Source organism: Talpa occidentalis, unplaced genomic scaffold (assembly GCF_014898055.3).
Source record: "Talpa occidentalis isolate TD23 unplaced genomic scaffold, MPIMG_talOcc4v2.1 talOcc4.3, whole genome shotgun sequence".
NCBI lineage: Eukaryota > Metazoa > Chordata > Mammalia > Eulipotyphla > Talpidae > Talpa > Talpa occidentalis.
The window spans coordinates 110504819-110525536 of record NW_023603184.1 but is presented as its reverse complement, the minus strand read 5'-3'; the positions used below and the strand labels follow the sequence as shown (position 1 = coordinate 110525536).

General features: G+C 36.8%; 2 protein-coding genes across 3 annotated transcripts in view; both read right to left on the bottom strand.

Moving 5' to 3' along the window:
• Positions 1-8233: 8233 nt before the first annotated feature.
• On the bottom strand, positions 8234-9146 carry LOC119254797 (centrin-1). The gene has a single exon (XM_037521861.2). The coding sequence runs from the start codon at positions 9074-9076 to the stop codon at positions 8558-8560; it is 519 nt and encodes a 172-aa protein (XP_037377758.1). The 5' UTR covers positions 9077-9146; the 3' UTR covers positions 8234-8557.
• Positions 9147-19223: 10077 nt separating this feature from the next.
• PPP1R1C (protein phosphatase 1 regulatory inhibitor subunit 1C) overlaps positions 19224-20718 on the bottom strand; it is a 101286-nt gene continuing 99791 nt past the window's right edge. The window contains exon 5 of one of the 2 annotated variants that reach the window (XM_037521860.1): positions 19224-19719. In XM_037521860.1, the coding sequence (XP_037377757.1) occupies positions 19631-19719 (89 nt within the window). In that variant the 3' untranslated portion in view covers positions 19224-19630. The remainder of the gene's footprint in view (positions 19720-20718) is intronic. The other variant, XM_037521859.1, reaches the window with a different exon arrangement.

The following is a 20718-nucleotide window of genomic DNA, read 5'->3' as shown; positions in this document are numbered from 1 at the left end:
TACAACTTCATATGCCTTTTCGTTTAGCTGGTATCTCTTTTATTTAATTTTTAGTGTGACAAGCTACAATTCTTGTGTTTTTACTCTGCCCTAATTCTCTGTAGTTCCTATTACATATGATTGTTAAATAAATCATACTTGAGGGAAGATAATGTGAAACAGTTGATAGCTGATATGACTCCACTTGGCGGGCATTGAAAAGTTGGAGAAATCAGGAACACCAGAAGTATACAAACTTAGGAAATTGATATGTTTTGTTAGAAAGTGATTTTCACTCTATTAAAGAAAAATTCATTGACCACTTATTACTATACCTATCATTTGCAAACTCCTGGTTAGATGTATGGTGCATATAAGAATCTGGGAATCTAAATCTTTTCTCTAGAACTTTCTGATCTTATAGGGGAGATAATCCATACATATAAATACATAAAATGCCACATATAAAAGTATATAGGTACAGGGCCTCCCCTGGTGGCGCAGCGGTTGAGCGCTGGGCTGCGAGGCTACCCGCAGCCTCTGTAGTGCCGGTTCGTTCCCTGGCTGCCGGCGAGGGTCCCACAAAAAAAAAAAAAAAAAAAGTATATAGGTACACATAAAATGCACCTCTGGGTAGTAAAAAAGTTCAAAACTGCTTTCATCTTCAGGGCTCACTGGGAGGGGGTTCTTATAATAAGTAGCACATGAGTTGACATTTCCATAATAAATAACAAACTCCTATTTCCTATTTTTATGTAAATACTTAACAAATATTATCTCTAATCCTGAATAATCCACCTAAGAGGGTATTAATATGAGTCAGGAATCAAGATTCAGAGAAAGCATTATTCAAGGCCATGTAGTTCTGAAGGTTAGACTAGAACCAAAGTCCTCTTTTTCTTTCTGCTTCATCTATATGGCAGGACAGAAACAGTGGAAAGGAAAGCTTTATGAAGGACATGTGAATAAGATAATGCTGAAGAGTAATAAAGAGGTGAAGAGTATGAAATCTAGCTGAAGACCTGCATTTCAACTAATTGAATTAAGGAAAATTGGAATATTAGTCATCACTATTAAAATAATTGTTATAAATATTAAAATAACATTGAAACCTCTCAGACTGTCCCATGATCACCAACCATCCCCAATTAAATTGTCAGGATATAGCTACTTATCTGATACATGACACAAACTTTTTGCTTTAAAGATGATTCCATAATCAGTTTTTGCTTAATATGAAAAAGCCTTCAAAGGTTATATTTACCTTAGAAATATATTTAGATAAAAACATGCTTTCTTTGGAATCTATATTAATCCGCCTGCCTTTTAGTTAATGACTTTTCTAAATATTGCAAAGCTTATTCACCATTTAGTATAAGACTTAAAGAATAAAGATAATATACATTTTAGAGTCTTGCCATTTCTTTGGAGGGAATCCTAAATATTTGCTACAAATCCTATTGTTAGGAGTGGATGCTCATGGGCCTGGGTGTGTACGCTGGTTGAAGAATAACAGCCACCACACCAAACATGAGAGCAAGCAAATGGGGATTTACTGAAGTGAGAGGAAAGAGCTCCTGACAAGAGGGGGTCCAAGAGAGATGCCCGTTTACTCCAGCCCTGTCTATGACTATAGACCATCAGACTTCCTTTTGTCCAATATGCCAGACTATTGATTCGGCACTAAGTGGTCGGGGAGTTTAGTGGTGGTGGTTTTCTGTTCCCTGGTCATCCTGTAACAGGATCTAACTCTTGGCGATGGCTGGCTCAGCAACATTTCAGGAAAACATTTCTATTATCCTGGGAGCTGTTTTGTTCCTTCTGTTCCTATATTGTTTAAAATCACTGTTCTGTGTCTCTGTCTTTCCTGTTCCCCAAGTTCTCCTGGTCTCGGTTTCTCTCACTATGTATGGATTTGCATTTTTATAGCTTTATTTGGAGCTATATATCATTTAGTAACATTAATAAATTTCTAGGTTCTTAACATTTGTGATGGCTGGACAGCTTCCTTTGCATCTCAAGCTGATAACATTTTTTATTTCTGATAAAGATTTTTCATTTTTAGTGTTTATTAGAGTCTCACTACTACATTATCATATGATAACATTCTTTATATTCTCTATAATTATTCTGAGGAATTGTTATCCCATCTATAGATAAAGAGTGTAAAATAATTTGCATAAGGTCATGCAGCTAGTAAGTGAAGGTACTGAGATCAAAGTCTCCCCAAACCACTACAAGACTGCCTTTGACCAAAGTAGGAAAATCTGTCATCCCAACTGACTAGATCAATTACCTTTCTTTTGTGCTCTTTATTCCACTGTAATCTCTATTCCAAAGCTGGACAACTGTCCCTAAAAACTATCACTCTAAGAGAAGAGAATTTCCAGTGACCAATAACAGGATGGGTTTGCTTTAGTGACAAATCATGCATGGAAGCAGACAACTTGCCTTTGACTTCTGTGGGCGAAGGAATTATTTTCCATGCTTAACACCTGACCTTAAAAATGTGCTTCTCAAATAACCACTTTTGTTCACTCTAGATCTTTGCTGAGAACTCCTTAAAATGAAGAATCTCAGTTGCCAAGCTGACTGAGGCAACTGGCATTTTTAGAAGACAGAGTGAATTCTATGTATATCACTGTCCCATAGAATAATTACTATGGAGGTAATTTTAAACATCCGCTGAACACTTAAGCATAAGTTGCTTTTTCTCCACATGAGGCAAGAAGCTTCTGAATTCATGCTCTCAATACTGTACTACTCTCAAAATAAAAGCAAACCAAACTCGAAGAGACTGTTGAATTGGACATAGTCTATGAGTTCTTCAACTGCTGTGAACTTTGCTATGATCTAGTACTTGAGTCCATTTAAAGTTAAATCATAATTTTTTTTTCAGATTTGTGATTTTTTTATTTTCTTTCTTTTTTAATGTTTTTATATTTTTTTTAAATGTAAAGCATTGATTGTTTAGATCTTCACCATCTCATTTTTGTTAAATACTTAACACAATCTGCTTCTAGCTCTTTTCACTTTTTCTTTTCTGCACACTTATTATTCTACATCTCTCCAATCCACTTTTTGGACCTCTTGCTCTTCTCAAAAAAAACAAAAAACAAACAAAAAACAAAAACTAATTTCTCCTTTTTCACACCAGAGGTCAGCAAACATTTTCTGTAAAGGATCAGACAAAATATTTTAGGTTTTGCTATCACATTCCATCCTACTGCTCCTCCTCTTCCGACCCTTCCTTCCCCTTGTCTTCCTCCCCCTCCTTCCTCATTTTTTTTCTTCCTCTTTCCTTCTTACATAATACTTTTAAGAATGTAAAAGCTATTCTTAGCTTTTAAATGAAGGCCACATGGCAGATTCAACCCAGGGGCCCACGTCTTTTTCCCACAGTGCTTCCTTTGCAGATCTAGAAGCTTGGGACCCCAGGGTAGAAGGTGGGGGTTGTTGGGGTGGGGTGGCTGTGGACACTAGCAGCAGCCATCCCAGCAGCCCTAGCTTCCCCGCGGCCTGCCCACACACCATAAAAACTGTGGCAAACAATATCCAGGACTTCTACCGCACATTCACAGCACAGAAAGTAATTTAGAAGGACTGGTACAGCACCGCTTCTCAGCCATTGGTGTGTGTCAGTATCACCTGAGCATCTGTTAAACTACAGATTGCTAACCGCCCCGCCCACAGATGCTGATTCGGTAAGTTTGGGGTAGGGCCCAAGATGCTAGAGATGCTGTTGGGCTGGAGATCTCATTTTGAGAAGCTCTAGCCTACAGACAATGCTTCAATTCCTTAGCATAATAATAAAAGTCCCTCACAGTCTCATTATAGCCTGTTGTTTTAGCCACAGCCTTCATGACACCATTTGTTGTTCCTGGATGAATATCATGCCTTGCAAGGGGCAGCTCCCCTGAGTGGACTTGCCACTCCCTTAGCCTTCTTCTCCTGTTACAACACTTCCCACCCCCCTACCTCAAAGCATCTGTGCAGCTCCCAGATCTCCCACAAAGTGTTTCTCATTGCTCTGGCTGGAGCTCTCAATTCTTTCTTCCTGGAAGTACCCTGTACTCTTCTTCCTGTGTACCAGAAAATTTCAACTCTCCATGTCATAGGCTTTCTGTGAGAATTTAAGGTAAAAAAACAACAACACTGTGCCTTCCACACCATACACCATGTTCAGTGAATAATGGCTGAATTAATGAGTATAAGTGCATAAAGGCAAGAAGAATACTTCTTGTTAGTTTTGTTTGATACGTGATTGAATTCATCCCTTTCAGGTAACCTCTCTACTTAAATCAATCAAAACCAGACTCCTTTACAAGTACTTTAGATCTGCACGCTCCAAAAAAGCCATTTGTGTTTTTTCTCAGAGCAGACAAATGGGGGAAGCATTAATTCTTAATTAATTCCTAAAAGCATACTAAAAGCCAACCTGAATGGTATGAGAGAAACATTAAGATCTCCCCATCTGTCTCTTATCTGCCCTTAGGGAGGTGGGCCTGCTAGTAAGAGAGAGATGCATTATGGTGAATCTTACGAACTTTACTATGAGAAGAGCTCATATTTCCTAGCTGATTTCCTATGGGCTTGGTGTTTGATAGTAGACCTATACAAGCTCTGGAGCAAGAATGATTAAGGGTCTCCCTTGTGGCCTAATGGTTAAGTCTCCATGCTATCACCAATACGGCCCAAGTTTGATCCCTGACCAGGGAGCTAACTCACATATGGTACAGCAGACCTCTCCTGTCTCGCCCACTGTTCCCCTCAGCACTGTATTTCAGTCTATCTGTCTGTTCTGTTCCCTGCTCTGACTCTGTGAATCCTCCTACCCCTCTCTCCTCCTCCCTCCCACACCTCTGTCCTACGTCCTCCCACACCTCTGTCTACTCAAAATTTTTAAAAAAGAATGACTTAAATTCATAGCATGTATTTGACACTTGGTAACTGTTAGCCTAATCATTACAAAGACTCTGAGAGTGGTAAAATAATATGAAGAATAAATATATAAAGGATGGAGGCCATACCTGCCACATAGTTGATTCTGAATTAACATAAATTATTATTTTGTATTTATGCAGATGGCATTATTTCTTGTTAAATTATATGTAGAAGATCTGAGGCAACAAATACGTTATCCAAATTGACACTCTGTTCCATTTTAGACTAGTCATTTATGGTCTCTGGGATATTGGGCAATCTCAATTTTCTTATCAACAAAATGGAGATAATAACACTTGTTTTATAGAATTGTTGAAATGATGAAGTGAAAACATATTGTGGCTTTAACTTAAGTAGCAATACCCTAACAGTCCACATGATGGGAAGGTTGTTCCATGTAAAGAGCAGGCCAGCCATTGCTTGGTAGCAATCACTTTAGCATTTATATCTTTGCCTGAGGAGCAGAAAGGCAAAATTATATAGACAGAGATATAGATTGATGTAGAGATCGTTATATGTGTGTATATATGTGGACATTATATAGATATATTTCATGCAGGCATTCAATTTTAGGGGAAATGTTTTACTCTAAATATTAAAGAGAAAAAATATCAGCATAAAGTTAAAATAACAATAACCTTTCTCCTTCCTGAATGGCATGTTAAAGCATGTTACGAGGCATCCAGGTGCCCTGTGCAGCAACAATAGCAGTTTCTCATAAAAGCAAACTACAAGCACACTCTAGCAATCACCAATTTTGCAGAATATTCACTAAAAAGTAAAAAAGGCTTCCTTAGGAGGAAACCAAAAAGGATAAGATCTTTCATAATGTGAAAGTCTCCTGAATGAGAAGAATGGACCACAAAATGTGGTAAGTGAGATGTGATCCAGAAGCTGAGTGGGTCAACACTGAAACCAAAATCTTCAAGCCCACCAGAGAGAAGTGACCTGCAGAAGACTTTCAGAGGGAGATGACTTAGCAGGCCTGGGCTTCTTAAGGCAAGTTGTGTGGCCAGAAACAGGGAGAGGCAAAGAACTGACCGTGCCTCTTTTGCAGGTCTCTTCTTTCACCCCCTGCTCTGCCTCAGCTCTTCACGTTCCCATGGAATGTCCTCATCTCCTTCCTTTTGTCTAGTTTAGTCTATTGATATATCCTCCATTCTCACCTAGCTTTTCCTAAATTAAATGTGGAAGGGATAATTTAGACATTTAAAGTTTTAATTCTCTGTGCTTCATTTAATAGCAAGTTAAGTATTTCCTCTTTCTTTAAAGAAAGTTTTATTTTGATGAAGTTGTTATATAGCAAGATGTTTAACATATATATTTGTACACATTATAGATTTGTATATGTGCATGTATATATACACACACACATATAGATTCTAAATATACGCACTTAAAAATTCAGCTCTACATTATACACTGAAATAGAAAAACATTTTAATTAATAGATTAATAGGGAAAAGCATACAATTTGTAAATTAAATCATTTTTTTTTATTTTGTCAATTATATTCTCCCTGAAATGTTGCAGTAAATTATTTTATACACATACAGCTTTTGAGGGTTATAATGACAATGTCTAGTTTTTAATACTTTTCTGCCCATATTATGAAAATATTACTAAATAATTTCATTTAGTTATCAACCAGTTTTAGTGAACTGCTTCCTCCTCTATGAAACCCTATGTATATGGATAGTAAAAATGTATAGCTCAAGTTTGGTACCTATAAACCCAATTTTGTAGTATAATTGACCATATCATGTTTTAATTTTTAGGCTATTCACTGTTCTCACAAGCAAACAAAGGACCTGTATTATGTTTAAAACATGTAATGAATATAGCAAATAAATGACATGTTCACAATAGCAAATCTGTGTCACATTAGGGGAAAAGAAGAAAGATGCGAGCAACATATGGTAATATAATGAGTGTTATTAAGAAAATGCATCCATAGAATTTATGCTAAAGGGGAAATGTAATGGGAAACAAATGCATCTATTACAATGCCTTGAAAAATGTTAGGTTCCTTAAAAAATGAAGAAGATATTCTTCTGTAATTATTAAAGAGATATTTAACCCATCTATGAGCTATTTTGTTTTAAAGTCCTTACTGTACCATTGCTTTTTTTCTTTTAAAGCCATGTTGTGCCTTTGCTTCTATCAGGGAAACATTTTCCTTAACCTTCTTAGGATTTCTGGCTAGGAATGAAAATTAAACTAAAAAAGACAGATTAATAGGAAAAAAGATATAGATCCTATGCAGCATAGGAAATGCATATAGATCCTATGCAGCATCCTATGCAACAAAAGATATAGCTCCCATGCAGCATAGGAGCCTTCACAGACAAATGAAAATCTAAAGAAACATTCGAGTTTTTTTTGTGTTGGAATTGACGAAGAATGGAAAGTCATGGAGGGGGCCTCCCCGGTGGCGCAGCGGTTGATTGAGCGCTGGGTTGCGATGCTGCCCACAGCCTCTGCAGCGCCGGTTCGATCCCCGGCTGCTCCCAGGCCACCAGAGGAGGGTCCCGCATGGCGCCCGCTGCTCCCCTCAGCAGTGTACTTCAGTCTGCCTGCTCTGCTCCCCGCTCTGGCTCTGGTGAATTCTCTCACCCTCCCGCGCTTCTGACTGTACCCAGTGCTTGTATAAATAAATAAATAGATAAATAAATAAATAAATAAATAAATAATGGATTGAATGAATCTTTAAAAAGAAAGAAAGAAAGAAAGTTATGGAGGAATATGATAAGGAATATAAGGAAGTGCTGTGAACTTGGGGAGACTTAACAAGACCTGTTTGTTAGAATTCTTCTTAGTGCCCCTTTGTCTTCAGAGACAAAGATCTTCCTTTCCTCTAAGTATACTGAGGAGGCACCTCACACAAGTGGGTTGCGGTCTGTTTCAGGGGACAACGGCGGGTGGAAGGTGAGCACGACCTTCCTGATTCTTCACTTTTCTCAAACTCCAACTTAAAATAATCAATGTGCCAACGTGGCATATATTGATGCTTTTTTGGGAAGAGTAGGATTTTGAAATTCAGTGAAAATCATTCCTCAGCTTGAGGATAGAGCAGCTAGAATCTACTCTCATCTCCTCATTAAATAGCATATTATTTTTTAATGCCATAATATCTGTAGCAAAGTCCACAATTATGCATTTAAGTCTGGGTAATTAAGCATGTTTATATTATTTTTACTCTTTGGCAAAACAAAATCAGGGAGTGATAAATGAAAATTATCATTCCTCAAATCCTGAATGTGGGAGGTGGGGAGAGAGAGTAAGATAATAAAAAAGAAATCTGTGAAATCATTTTCATTTTACAATTTATTAGAAATTAGGAAAAAGCAACTTAAAAAGATGGATGCCTTGTTCTTTAATACTTAAGATTGTCATAAACTCATCAAACCTCTATTTTTAGATATTGAAGGCTAGATTTAAGGACAGAAAATTTTAAAAATATTATCTTTGAAACTCTTGAGGCCAGAGATTGATAATATAGATGTTTCTAGACAAATTGGGGTAGGGGAGCAGATAAAATAACTACTGTCCTCCAACACAAGGTTTTATAAAGCAGAGACAGGAACCAGCAAGTCACTCGACTTCCCTACACATCCTCCTGGAAAAGCTGACTTTAATACAGGCTGGTCTTTTTCATGACCCGAAGAAACTCTTCCTCGTTCACTTCACCGTCTCCATCCCGATCAGCTTCGTCTATCATTTCCTGTAGCTCCTCATCAGTGAGGTTTTCCCCCAACTCACTGGCCACACGCTTTAGGTTTTTGAAAGAGATCTTCCCGGTTTCATCATCATCAAAGAGCCTGAAAGCCTTCAAAATTTCTTCTTTGGTATCCTTCTCAGCCATCTTCTGCGTCATTACGGCCAAGAAGTCATTGAAGCTGATTTTCCCTGTGCCTTCCTTGTCTATGTCAGAGATCATCTTCTTCATCTCTTCCTTCGTAGGTTCGAAGCCCAGCGCTCTTAAGGCCACCTTCAGCTCCTTCACGTCGATGGTCCCACTTCCGTCTGCATCGAAGAGGTCAAACGCTTCTCGGACTTCTTGCTTCTGATCTTCAGTGAGTTCAGGCTTAGGACTCAACTTCTTTTTCAGGCTAACAGGGGCCACGTTTGACTTCTTAAAGCTGGAAGCCATTTTCCCCTTGCGGTAGTTACCTTAACGGTGCCAAGGTCACTGTGGTCCCTGTGCTCGCGCGGGGGCGTCCTCGTGGCACGTGCGTGTGCTGCGCCTCCTGACTCATCCCAACCGCCCGTCCCTCCCTCGCACCAGCTCGCTAACCTCCGTGTCTGTGAGATCTTGCTTTATAAAGCAGAGTCCCCTTGGTTATCACCCGGTTTCTAGGAGCTAGGGCCTGAGCTGCCTTAGAGCCACAATTGTCTTCCAGGATGTCTTGGTCCTTGTTCTTTTTAGCTCATTTTTCAGCATGCTTCCTACCCATTTTATAGGGTTATTTGGAGGTTAGGTTATTCCTCCTTTTTCATACTAACTCCATAATTCATTCCTTGATTTCAGTTACCTTGGTGTAAATTTGGCTTACTCAAGATTGAATTTGATCACTTGATATTAAATTGGGGAAGGAGGAAAGTATATTAAAACTCAAACCAAAAGTCTCACCCCGTGTTCCACTTGACAGAGGTGGAAAACAAATAAAATGGGGAAAAATTATGTATAAGATTAGGGAAGTTTGTCTCCTGGCATTAAACTCAACAAGTACACATCATACTATCTTTACATACAGAGTTTCCACCTTTCCTTTACCCTTAATTTTACACCTTAATTAGAACTCTTCACCCTTAATTACCCTAAGCTCCTAATTTCTAGATTGTAAGCAATTATAAAAACTGTTAACATTATCCTTTTAAATGGAAAGACTTACAAATGACTTTTAACAATGTATAAAACACAAGCTTCAGGGCCTCCCTGGTGGCATAAGGGTTTAAGTTGCAGCACTATGAAGCTGTCCACAGCCACTGCAGCACAAATTCAATCCCCAGCCAAGGAGCTACCCACATGGCACAGCAGACCTCTCCTGTCTCACCCGCTGCTCCCCTCAGCAGTGTATTTCAGTCAGTCTGTCTGTTCTGTTCCCTACTCTGTCTCTGGTGAATCCTCTCACCCCCCACATCTCTGGCCTGTACCCCAGTTCTTGTATGCATAAATAAATCTTTAAAAAAAACCCACACTCATGCTTCAATTTTTCTAGGTGACCAAAGGCACATTTTACTTAAAAACATTAAATTTGTTAGCTTCCTTACAATAAGGACTGAAAAAACTAAAATTTCAGTAATTTCAGTCAGAATGAACTAATTATTTAATAAATTCATTCATTATTAAACTTAGTAAAACTTTAATTTTCTCATTGAGAGATTTGGGGAACTAGTTGAGTAGAGATAAAAGAATAGATTAAAAATGGAGTTACCCATTGGGGCTTGCAGTTTTCTCCTGTAAGCAGGGCAGGGAGGGGGGTCAATCTCTAATCCACTTATTTTTATTGTTTATTTTTGTACAATATTTGATTTCTCCCCTCACATGTAGTCCCCATAATTCTCTCCCCAGAGAATCCCCATATCCCTTAGGGCTCTTCCCTCCCCTGTTTTGATCCCTCTCCCTCCCCTGCTGCTACTATATACCTCAAATCTATGGTTTGCCTGCAAATTTTGTCTTTTTCCTGAACTTTTGTTCAGTTTCCCTGTAATCCACCTACTAGGGAAATCATCTGATATCAAATATACTGTTAGGGCCTCCCCAGTGGCGCAGCGGTTGAGCTCTGGTTTGCGAAGCTGCCCGCAGCGCTGGTTCAATCCCCAGCTGCTCCCTGGCCACCAGAGGCGGGTCCCACATGGCGCGCAGACCTCTCCTGCCTCCCGCTGCTCCCCTCAGCAGTGTACTTCGGTCCTTCTGCCTGCTGTGCTCCCTGCTCTGGCTCTGGTGAATTCTCTCACCCTCCGGCGCTTCTGACTGTACCCAGCGCATGTATAAACAAAACAAATAAACAAACAAACAAACAAATAAATAAATAAAACATGCCTCTATTAAAAAATATATATATACTTTTATATCAAAGTTTCCAATATAGAAGAAAACTAAGTTTACTACATGCCAGAAAAAGTGTTCCATTTAACTGCTGTTAAAATCTCCAGGGCCCAAGACTGAAACCATTCCAAACCTTGAGTAGGAAAAACATGTCACAAAACAGCACATAACACATTCTACCAACAACACACATGCAAAACTCACTCACAAAACTCACTTCTCAAAACGCAATGGAGAAACAAAAATCAGTGAATCAACCAACATTAAGAACTAAGTTTTCAAGGTTAAAGAATTACAAAAAAAACCTAGCTTCACCAATATCCAGTCCCACTTTTCAAAAAGCCTTGGGAGAGAAAAGTCCTACCTTATTCATCTGAGACCAAGCAATGATGTTTGAAAAGTCTTAACAGAGAAATAGGAGACAGAAAATTACCTTCCTGGTTAAGCAATAAGGATGGAGTCTTTTAAAGTGAAAAAAAAAATCACAATACCAATGAACTATTTTACCTGAAAATATTTTTTCTTACCCATTATAAACTTAGAGAAATTAAAAATTTCTCACCACTTGGTTTCCATTAGATTTCTGCAGGGGGAAGGACCAGGAGTGTCTCGTGGTAAAGTTTTTACCTTACTTGCCAGTATGTTCAGCTCTCCTGTGGCCATCTTGGGGAAAGAAGCAGGTCCGGGCATCTGATAGGTCTCCTGGCTAACTTGCCAAATTGTCAGAACCCAAGGGAATTAATCCCATATCCCTCTGGGTTCTTTTAGGTTGGCAAATAATCAAATGAGTATCAGGAAGATTGAGAAGAGCAAAAGGCATGCAGAAGTTTAATAATAGCACGTGTTCCTCCTGTGTATCAGGGAGACACACAGCACGACTGAATAACTACAAAAAATATTTTTAAATGAGTCAAACACTTTTTTTTTAAAAAGTTTCAAATTTGCTTCTTTTTTGGTCATAGGTGACTTGAGTTTGAAGTCAATGTCAAAGACTTCAAGTCGAACTCAGACTCTCCTTCTCCTGACTGTTCTGGTTATCGAAATGATCTTCCTGTGCTTTCTGTCTGAAATGTAAAGCATTTACATCTAAAAGATACTCTGAGAAGATACTATAAATGTCTATGGTTCTAAAGAGAATCAGCTTTTCTTTTCTTTTCTTTTTTTTTTTTTTAAAGATTTATTTATTTATTTATACAAGCACTGGGTACAGTCAGAAGCACTGGAGCGTGAGAGAATTCATCAGAGCCAGAGTGGGGAACAGAACAGGCAGACTGACAAAATACACTGCTGAGGGGAGCAGCGGGCAGCAGGAGAGGTCTGCACTCCATGCGGAACCCTCCTCCAGTGGCCGGGGAGCAGCCGGGGATCGAACTGGCGCTGCAGAGGCTGCGGGCAACTTCGCAGCCCAGCGTGCAAACGCTGCGCCACCAGGGAGACCCTCAGCTTTTCTATTCTAAAAATTACTGCTTCTTATACAGATCATATGCTAGTAGAAGGGCATGGTAGAATATTTCTTCATTGAGTGTCACTTATTTTCTCTAGACTCTTGTTTCCCAATCTATAAAATGAATCCCCGTGACTTATTTATGTTATGAGTGGTAAATTGTGATAATTTGATCTTGAATTCCTTTATCCATTTCAACTAATATAATGTTGTATGTCAATTACACTTCTATAAAAAATATACTCAGAAAGTTATTATTTTACAAAAGAAATTTTTATGATGTCAGATATATTTTGCTCCATTTATTATTAGAACAATGAATGCTCAATTAATATAGAAATTTTAAAAAATGAATCCTGTCTGTCATACCTATTTAATGCTATTATTAACTGAGAAAACATAGGTGAGGCCACTTTATTAATTGTAAAAAAGTGGTCAACCTTTACTAGCAGCATAGTAGCAACGGTAATTGCCTTTTCATTTTTATAAGTGATGCTTATGTGAATAGTTTGCATGTTGTAGATTATCAATATTTGTGGAACTAAATTGAATCAAGACCAATGTTATCTGAAATAGAAGCAAAGGAATAAAACAATGAAATCTGAAAAAAAACAAAAGAGATACATTTAAAGACTTCCTCATATAAGAGAAGGCATTGATTCCAAACAGAAAAATTAAAAATGAGCTACTCGAAATTTACCCAAATTCAAGACCTCTCTTTTAGTTTTATAGAGAGAAATAAGTGAAAACCAAAAGAAAGACCTTGGCAAATAGCATAGCATAAAAGATTAGGAAAACCCTTAATGAAGGAACAGTTTCTGGAAAACAGGTCAATATTATGCATTAAATATATAAGGGCCTTGAGAAAGCGATGCAGGCGGAAGAAGATAATACATCATGATGGAGTTGGAGGTGATGGCGGTTGTGGTGTTTGTTTGTGTTGGTATTTTTCCAAACTCAAGTAGAAGCACAGCACTGACAAGTTAGCTTCTGGTTGTTATCAACCCATATTGCACCTGGAGGAGAAAAAGAAAACAACTTAGTACTCCAGAACAGAGTGGAAATGTTCCAGAGAATTAAATACCATGTCACATAAATTTCTGTAAAGGGAAAAATCTGGTATGCAGTGCTTAACAGCAACAAAGCTTGTGTGTTAGGATAGAGTAAATTATCCAATTAGTGATTTACAGGAGGAATTTTTTTCTGGAAACACACTTTTAAATCTTAAAAAGAACAACAAACAAAACAATGGACCATCACTTTTTCGATAATATTCTAAGGGAAAGTTTTAAAAGGAAGAAAATATAATTGGCTACAGTGCTAACACTATTACATAAATACACACATGCACACATACATCCGTGTGTGTGTATTTCTACTCAAACAATTTTCTTCTGTTAGCTGTCAGACCCATCTCTGAACCCATCTCTCCTTAATGCTGCTGCTTTCTGCTTTTAGCTCTTCTTTTCTTTTTTGCTCCTTGTCTGCAATTCCTAAAAGTAAATTAGAGAGAAAAACAGATCTTAGCATTGGAAGGAGACTTGCAAGACCATCTGGTCACTCTGTATTATTCTTCACATTTTACCGATCTTAAATTATGACCTGATTAAAGGACTTATCACAGCTATGATAAAAGAGTGCCACCCACTGCCACATCACCTTATTTTATTTCCTTCCTGGAATGTTTTACTCTCCGAAATGATTTTATTTGTTGATTTATATGTATATTGTCAGTCTTCAAGCAACAAACTATCCATAGACTTAAAGACCTTAAATATCTTGTTAATCCTGTACTTTCAGCACTTAAATACCATCTGGCATATAGGCATTCATTCATTATTGCTGAAAAATGAACTAGGATATTGGTCTCTTGTTTTCAATGTAGACTTTTAAAAATTATCTGAAATTATACCATGAAAACCAAAATAGGGTAATTTAGAATATTAAATTGGTTTATTGAGCTACAGGTTTATTGTAAGTATTGACTAATTTATTCATTTTAAGTAGCAAAAATATCTAAGGAATGTGAATGTTTTAAACTCACAGACATGTGTAAATAACCTTTGCTTTCCTTTGATGCCCCAGGGAAGAGGAAATTTCCTAAATTCTCCTCATTTGGGAAGCAGAAACTGTTGTCTCCTCAACTAATATCCATTTTCTCTTTGTACCTTACAAAGAGAACCCAGTTTAGCTGGAAAATGATAATGTACCTGGTTAAAAATATTTACTTTCTCCAACTTCTTTGTATCAAGGGTGGTCTCCTGATGTAGTTCAGGTCCATGAAACTTTAGTTGAGGGCTTGTGGGATAATTTTGCTTCTCTGCTCCTCTTCCCTTTCCTCCTGTTCTTTTTCAAGGAAGAGACTGTAGCTTCTCTGGGACAATAAACTTACAATTTTGAGAATGTAAAGAAAAATGAAAAATATCTGAATGCTCATTGATTGGTATTGTGAGCCATAATTCCAGCCCTGGACATTTTATTGTATGATATATAATGCATGTTTTTATGCATTGCAATGCATAAAATGATGCACACAAATTCCCAGGCTTCTTTAGTTAAAGCTATCACTTTTGTCTACTTTTTTCTCTAGCTCACTTTCATCTTCATCTTCCCTCTATTAATTGGAGTGAAAGTCTCAATGATAGTCATACAATGTGCTTATTAGGTAATCAAAGTAAGGATTTGAAACCAGGAAGCAATCTGACAGATTTTACTTTGTGAAAACTGTTCCAGTAATCACAAGTTTGAATTTAGTTTATATAGGTAGGAACAGTGAGTCATTGACATTAAGAATGCAATTATTGTTGAGAGGGTGGCTTCTGGTTCTAAGTTATTTTTAAACGAAAGGTATGTTGATGCCATCTATGGCAAAAGGAAGACAATGCTGGGCTTTAATCTCTTCCTTTTTAAGGAATGAACTGTGGAGACACAAAGACTGTCTTTACAAGAAGGCAGCAGATTTTACATAGCTGTTTCACAGACTTCAAGTCTATACAGAAGCCTTGCTCTCTTGTTTACTAGAGCAGGGAGAGGTCATTCACAGAACATTTTACAGTATGTTCATAAGACCATGTCTCCATTATTTGCATAAACTAAGTATAAAATGAAGTGAGGAGGTGACCACACCAATGTCTATATCCACAGAATGTAGGAGTCTTGCAATATAAATTTTAAGGAAAGTTCTATAATTGAATGGTTGCCTTGTTACAAAATGCAGTGAGGCACCTATGCAGTGGATGATTTCATTTTATTAACACAACATTGCAAAGAGGAAACATTTAGCCAGTGCAGTGAGAATTATATGGGATATTTGCAAAGTTTAGCAACTTACTTACAGTGTTATTTGAAATCAAATATGGTCCCCTATTCATTTTCTTAAAATTCCTCATCCTCTGATGTTTAATTCTTTTTCAATGTTAAAATGTTATGAATTTCTTAAAATTCCTCATCCTCTGATGTTTAATTCTTTTTCAATGTTAAAATGTTATGAATCTCTTAATTTCTTTATTAGTGTTTACATTTTAGCAACATAGACATTTTAGATAATTTATACACCAGCTGAAATTTTGAGAACTGGTTTTTAGAATTAAAGACTTAGAAAACTAATAGTCTTTCCTCATTTTACTTCAGAGACAACATATACTCAAAATTACTTATGAGCATTAACACTGTATTCAAATGTACTTTTTCTATTATTCAGTTTGTATTTATATGTGAACGTTCACATTATGTATCTTCAATATATAATAGTAATTATAAGTGTAAACATAAATATAATTTGTCCCTTGCCAACTTAATAGAATCTGTTTCTCAAACATGGAAAATATTGGCCTAATGGAATTAAAATTAAAAATTAAATAGGTCAGATGGATAAAGACAAATGCTGTATATTTTCACTCATGAAGAAAATTAAAAAATAAAACAAACAAAACAAATTCTTAGACTATAAGACCAAAATGGTGGTCGTACAAGTAAGGGGTTGGGTGTGTGGTAGAAGATGGAAACTAGACTTTTGGTGGTGATCATAGTGCAGCATAGGCAGATGATGAAACTAGAAATCTATGTCAACCAACTCTATTTCAATAAAATTTTTATTAAAAATGGAGAGTGAAAATTTTAAGGACAGAAAATAGTTTGAGAATTTTTTTTATACTGATCCTTTCCTTGGACATTTTGGGAAGAAAATAGGGTTACCAATCATTGTCTTTGAGAAGAACTTGGTATAAAAGCCTGCTATCCCTGGGCCTCCCCTGGTGGCGCAGGCAGTTGAGCGCAGCGCTCTGAAGCTGTCCGCAGCCTCTGGAGTGCTGGTTCCATCCCAGACGGCAGGCAAGGGTCCCACATGGCACCGCAGACCTCTCCTGTCGTGCCCGCTGCTCCCCTCAGCAGTGTATTTTGTCAGTTTGCCTGTTCTGTTCCCTGCTCTGTCTCTGGTGAATCCTCTCACCCTCCCACACATCTGGCCTGTACCCCAGTTCTTATATAAATAAATATTTAAAAAAAAAAAACTGCTATCCCTTGCCATAGTCTATGTTTCAGTATCTCATGTCTTGAGAATAAATAATTCCCAACCTATACACCTGACGTGAACCTTCTTACATTTGATAACCAAAGTTGAAAAGGATCCAAAAACAAGCAATCAGAGTGATGAGAAAAGGTGGGGAGAAATGGATGATACTTTATCACAGAGAAGAGACGCTTAGGAGATGGAAATGGCTTGTAACAAAGGGAAGGCGATAGTTTAACACACTAAAGAACAGGTAAAGCTCTTTGGTTGGTTTGGGTTACAGTTGGAGTTACTATAAATTATGTGGAGGGATCTATCACCCCTCTGTGATGTTGAATACATGAATCATGTAATCCATAATGTTTAGCAGATGGCTTCAGGTATTTTGTCACTCTAATCACAATAGACACCACTTATTAAATGCTTACTAAGCTAAGCATTTTATATGATTTAATTTTCACAATAACCCAGTAGGTAGGTATGGTCATATTCATTCTAAAGTTGAAGAAATGAAGTCTAAAATCTGATAGAGGGTAAATGTGAAACAAAGTCAGAGAGACTCAAAGCCCATCTAACTATTCATTATATTACAAATGTAGTCTAGGAAAGAAAAGTTTTTTGTTTTGTTTGTTTTGTTTTGGTCCGAAGTTTTCTTTGACTACTCATATGGCTAAAAACAAACAGTATTCTTTTAAAAACAGTTGCCATAAACTATAATTGTGAGAAAAGAAAATTGAAAACTCATTATCTCTGTTGTTTCCCTCAAATTTCTGAGAAAGTCATCACATTTCCCAAAGAAAACTTATGTTTTTAATTGTGATCTCTGTGTTGTGAGAGGACAAAAGAATAGAGGAAACCAACATTTCCTAAGGAAAACTTATGCTTTTAATTTTAATCTTGTTGTGTTTTTAAGAATGGACATCAAAATAGAAGAATCCAGAAACCAAGTTATTCATTTCCCCCAAGTAATGTTAAAAAATCAGCAAAAACATTGGTTTCTTTGTGTTTGTCTGAATCCTGTGGGGGGAAAAAAATATTAAAGTCCTCCTTAAGAAAAAGGAAGGACAGATCATTTTATTTTTTAGCACCTCAGGCTATCTCAAGGGGCATCAGGAATTTTCCAAACACAAATAATTCAAAATTACTTAAAACAAATATGTGCCTTAATCAGGTTTTAAGTAGAGAGAGGCTTAGAAAATCAAACAAACAGTGATAGCAGGTGGTTTAGAAAGTCCAGAAAGTTTTGGTTGAAGCTAGCTTAACAAAATAAAAAAAATGACAGGGAGATAAAGAGGAGAGGAGGGAGGTAGCGAGGGAGGTAAGACATTCATATGTATGACACTACTTATCAATGAGTTTTGCATTATTTTCTTGGGGAAAATATACTAAGGAAAGTGATTTTTATCTCTATTTCATTCTTTCACAAATTCACACATTTTTCTTAATCTCTCTATAAAATTCATATTCACATTAAAAAAAAACAACGGCTTTACATTTTCAATCTTGATATAAAGATCCCACAGTGAGTTCACATTTGATTTTTTTTTCTGTCTTAATTTAGTCCACTAACTTGAGAAATCTTTTCATATTTTTTCATCCATGAAAAATGGATGGATTAACTTTTATGATGCAGATACTTTATACTGATATGTCATGAGAAATTGGTATTGTTCAGAAGAACAAAATTTTAAGTTATCAAACCATATTCAATAAATAAATAAGGAAAACCTTGTTTCATGCAAATTCTTTGTCTTCTCTGTCAGTTCAATAAGAGAGAACTTTATCTCCATAACCTCTAGTAAAGAGCCTTTCTAGGAATAAGTTCATAAAAAATAGAAATTGGATTAATGAATGACTATGTGTATGAACTAATGGATTTTTTATTTTATAATAGATTTGTAAAATTCTAATGACTTATAAAAATGCAACATCAAATAGATAGCTCATATTTCAAGTAATAACCAAAACAAGTGGCAAGGAGATTTGGCATATTTTAATATAGATTTAACATTTTCTTTCAAGTAACTGGAAGCAATGATGGGAAACTGTCCTTCACATCTGAGAAAATAAAGAGAATTCTGTAGTCCTTAAGTAAAAAAAAAAAAATATATTGTATTGTTGGAGGGGAAAAAAAGACTAACATATTGACCTTTTGCATCAAGAAATCTGACATCTGCATCATTTTGAAATAAGTACTGGAATTGAAGTAGCACTCTAAGTAGCACTCTGTACACAGAAACATGAGAAATACAGAGAGTATTCCATGAAGCTTTGAAGTTAAAAGACCTGCAAGTCAAACCCAGACACACAATCATGACTAAATGCATTTATTTTTTATTCTTAAAGTGATAATAGTATTTACATTTGACCTTAGAAGATAATCATATGAGTAGGACAACGGGGATTAAGCTCTGCATTATTAAAGTTAGAACACTCACATGTTTGCAAATTTCTATGTCATTAAAAAGAAAAATTACCATAAAATAAATGCTTATTCTTCAATTAATTAATATGGAACAACTTTACTTAGTTCTAAAGTTCAATCAGTGAGGGCTTCCCAGATGTGTACTACTACTGTATGTGTGTGGAGAGCAGAGATGTAGAATACTTCTGGAATCAAGCAGCGGTGCTCTGTGATGCTCCATATCCAGAAAAGTTAATAGTTCATTTATTCCCAAGAAGCCTTCTTGCTGGGGACCCATAACTAATGGTCCCACTGTTCCTCTCTTTCATTTACACCTTCTTCTTCTTCAGGGAATGCTGATTCATTCTGGCCTTTCAGATGCTTCACCCCTGCAATTATAAAGTGTATGTTCAATTTAAGTAAAATCTGTCTCTGATAGATTTTAACTGTTTTGCTGCAAAAGATAATGAGTGGAAAGTTTTTGTAGGTGTACATGTGCTTTTTTCCAAGAATCTCAACAACATAATCCTATGTAAACCTTTTATTCACTGAGGAATGAAAGCACACATAGCCAAACTTCCATTAGAGACAGATCGTCTTCCATAATTAAATCTTCTCCATTAAGAATTACATCACAGTCTATTAAACATACACAGTCTTGTATGTTAAGTAAAAATCTGCTCACGGGCTCTTATGGTAATTCTGATATATCATTTAGTTTAAATATTTCTTTTGGCAACCTGAATTCTATTACAAAGAGAACCATTGAAATCCCTAGGACAAAGCAGTATGTGTGCCATCTCTGTAACTTGTCAACAACTGACTCACGATACTGTCAATCTTCTTGAGGCATCAGAACATTCCCATTTAATTATGAAACTTCTGCATTCAAAATTCTTCAATAACTTCCCCCATCACCCACCAAAAGGAAAATATTGGCATACTTTTGCCTGTTACATAGCTGTATGAGCTATTCTCTTCCACCTTATTCAGCTTCACTTCTCATCAGTCCTTTCCCAGTGCCCCATTCACAGTCATGTACAGGTTACCCATGCTAACCTCCTCTGCCACATTTGCTATCACTCCAGGCTCTTTCAAGCCTTGGTGCTTTTCTTCTTCTATTCTCACTGCCAAATATTGTCTTCCCATTTACCTACCTGAGAATCTCCACTCATCCTTCAGGTCTCAGCTTGCCTGCTCTGTGAAGGCTCCACTAACTCCCAAATAGTTACCTAGCTAGATCTTGCTCTTATTTCTGCACTGTTTTAATTTCCCTTGTATCAATTACACTACAGAATTGTATTTGTTTACGTATCTCTCTCATTACAGCAAACTTCTTGATGTCAGAATCACATTGTTTCACTTTGGGGTCCCAAGCACAGTATCTG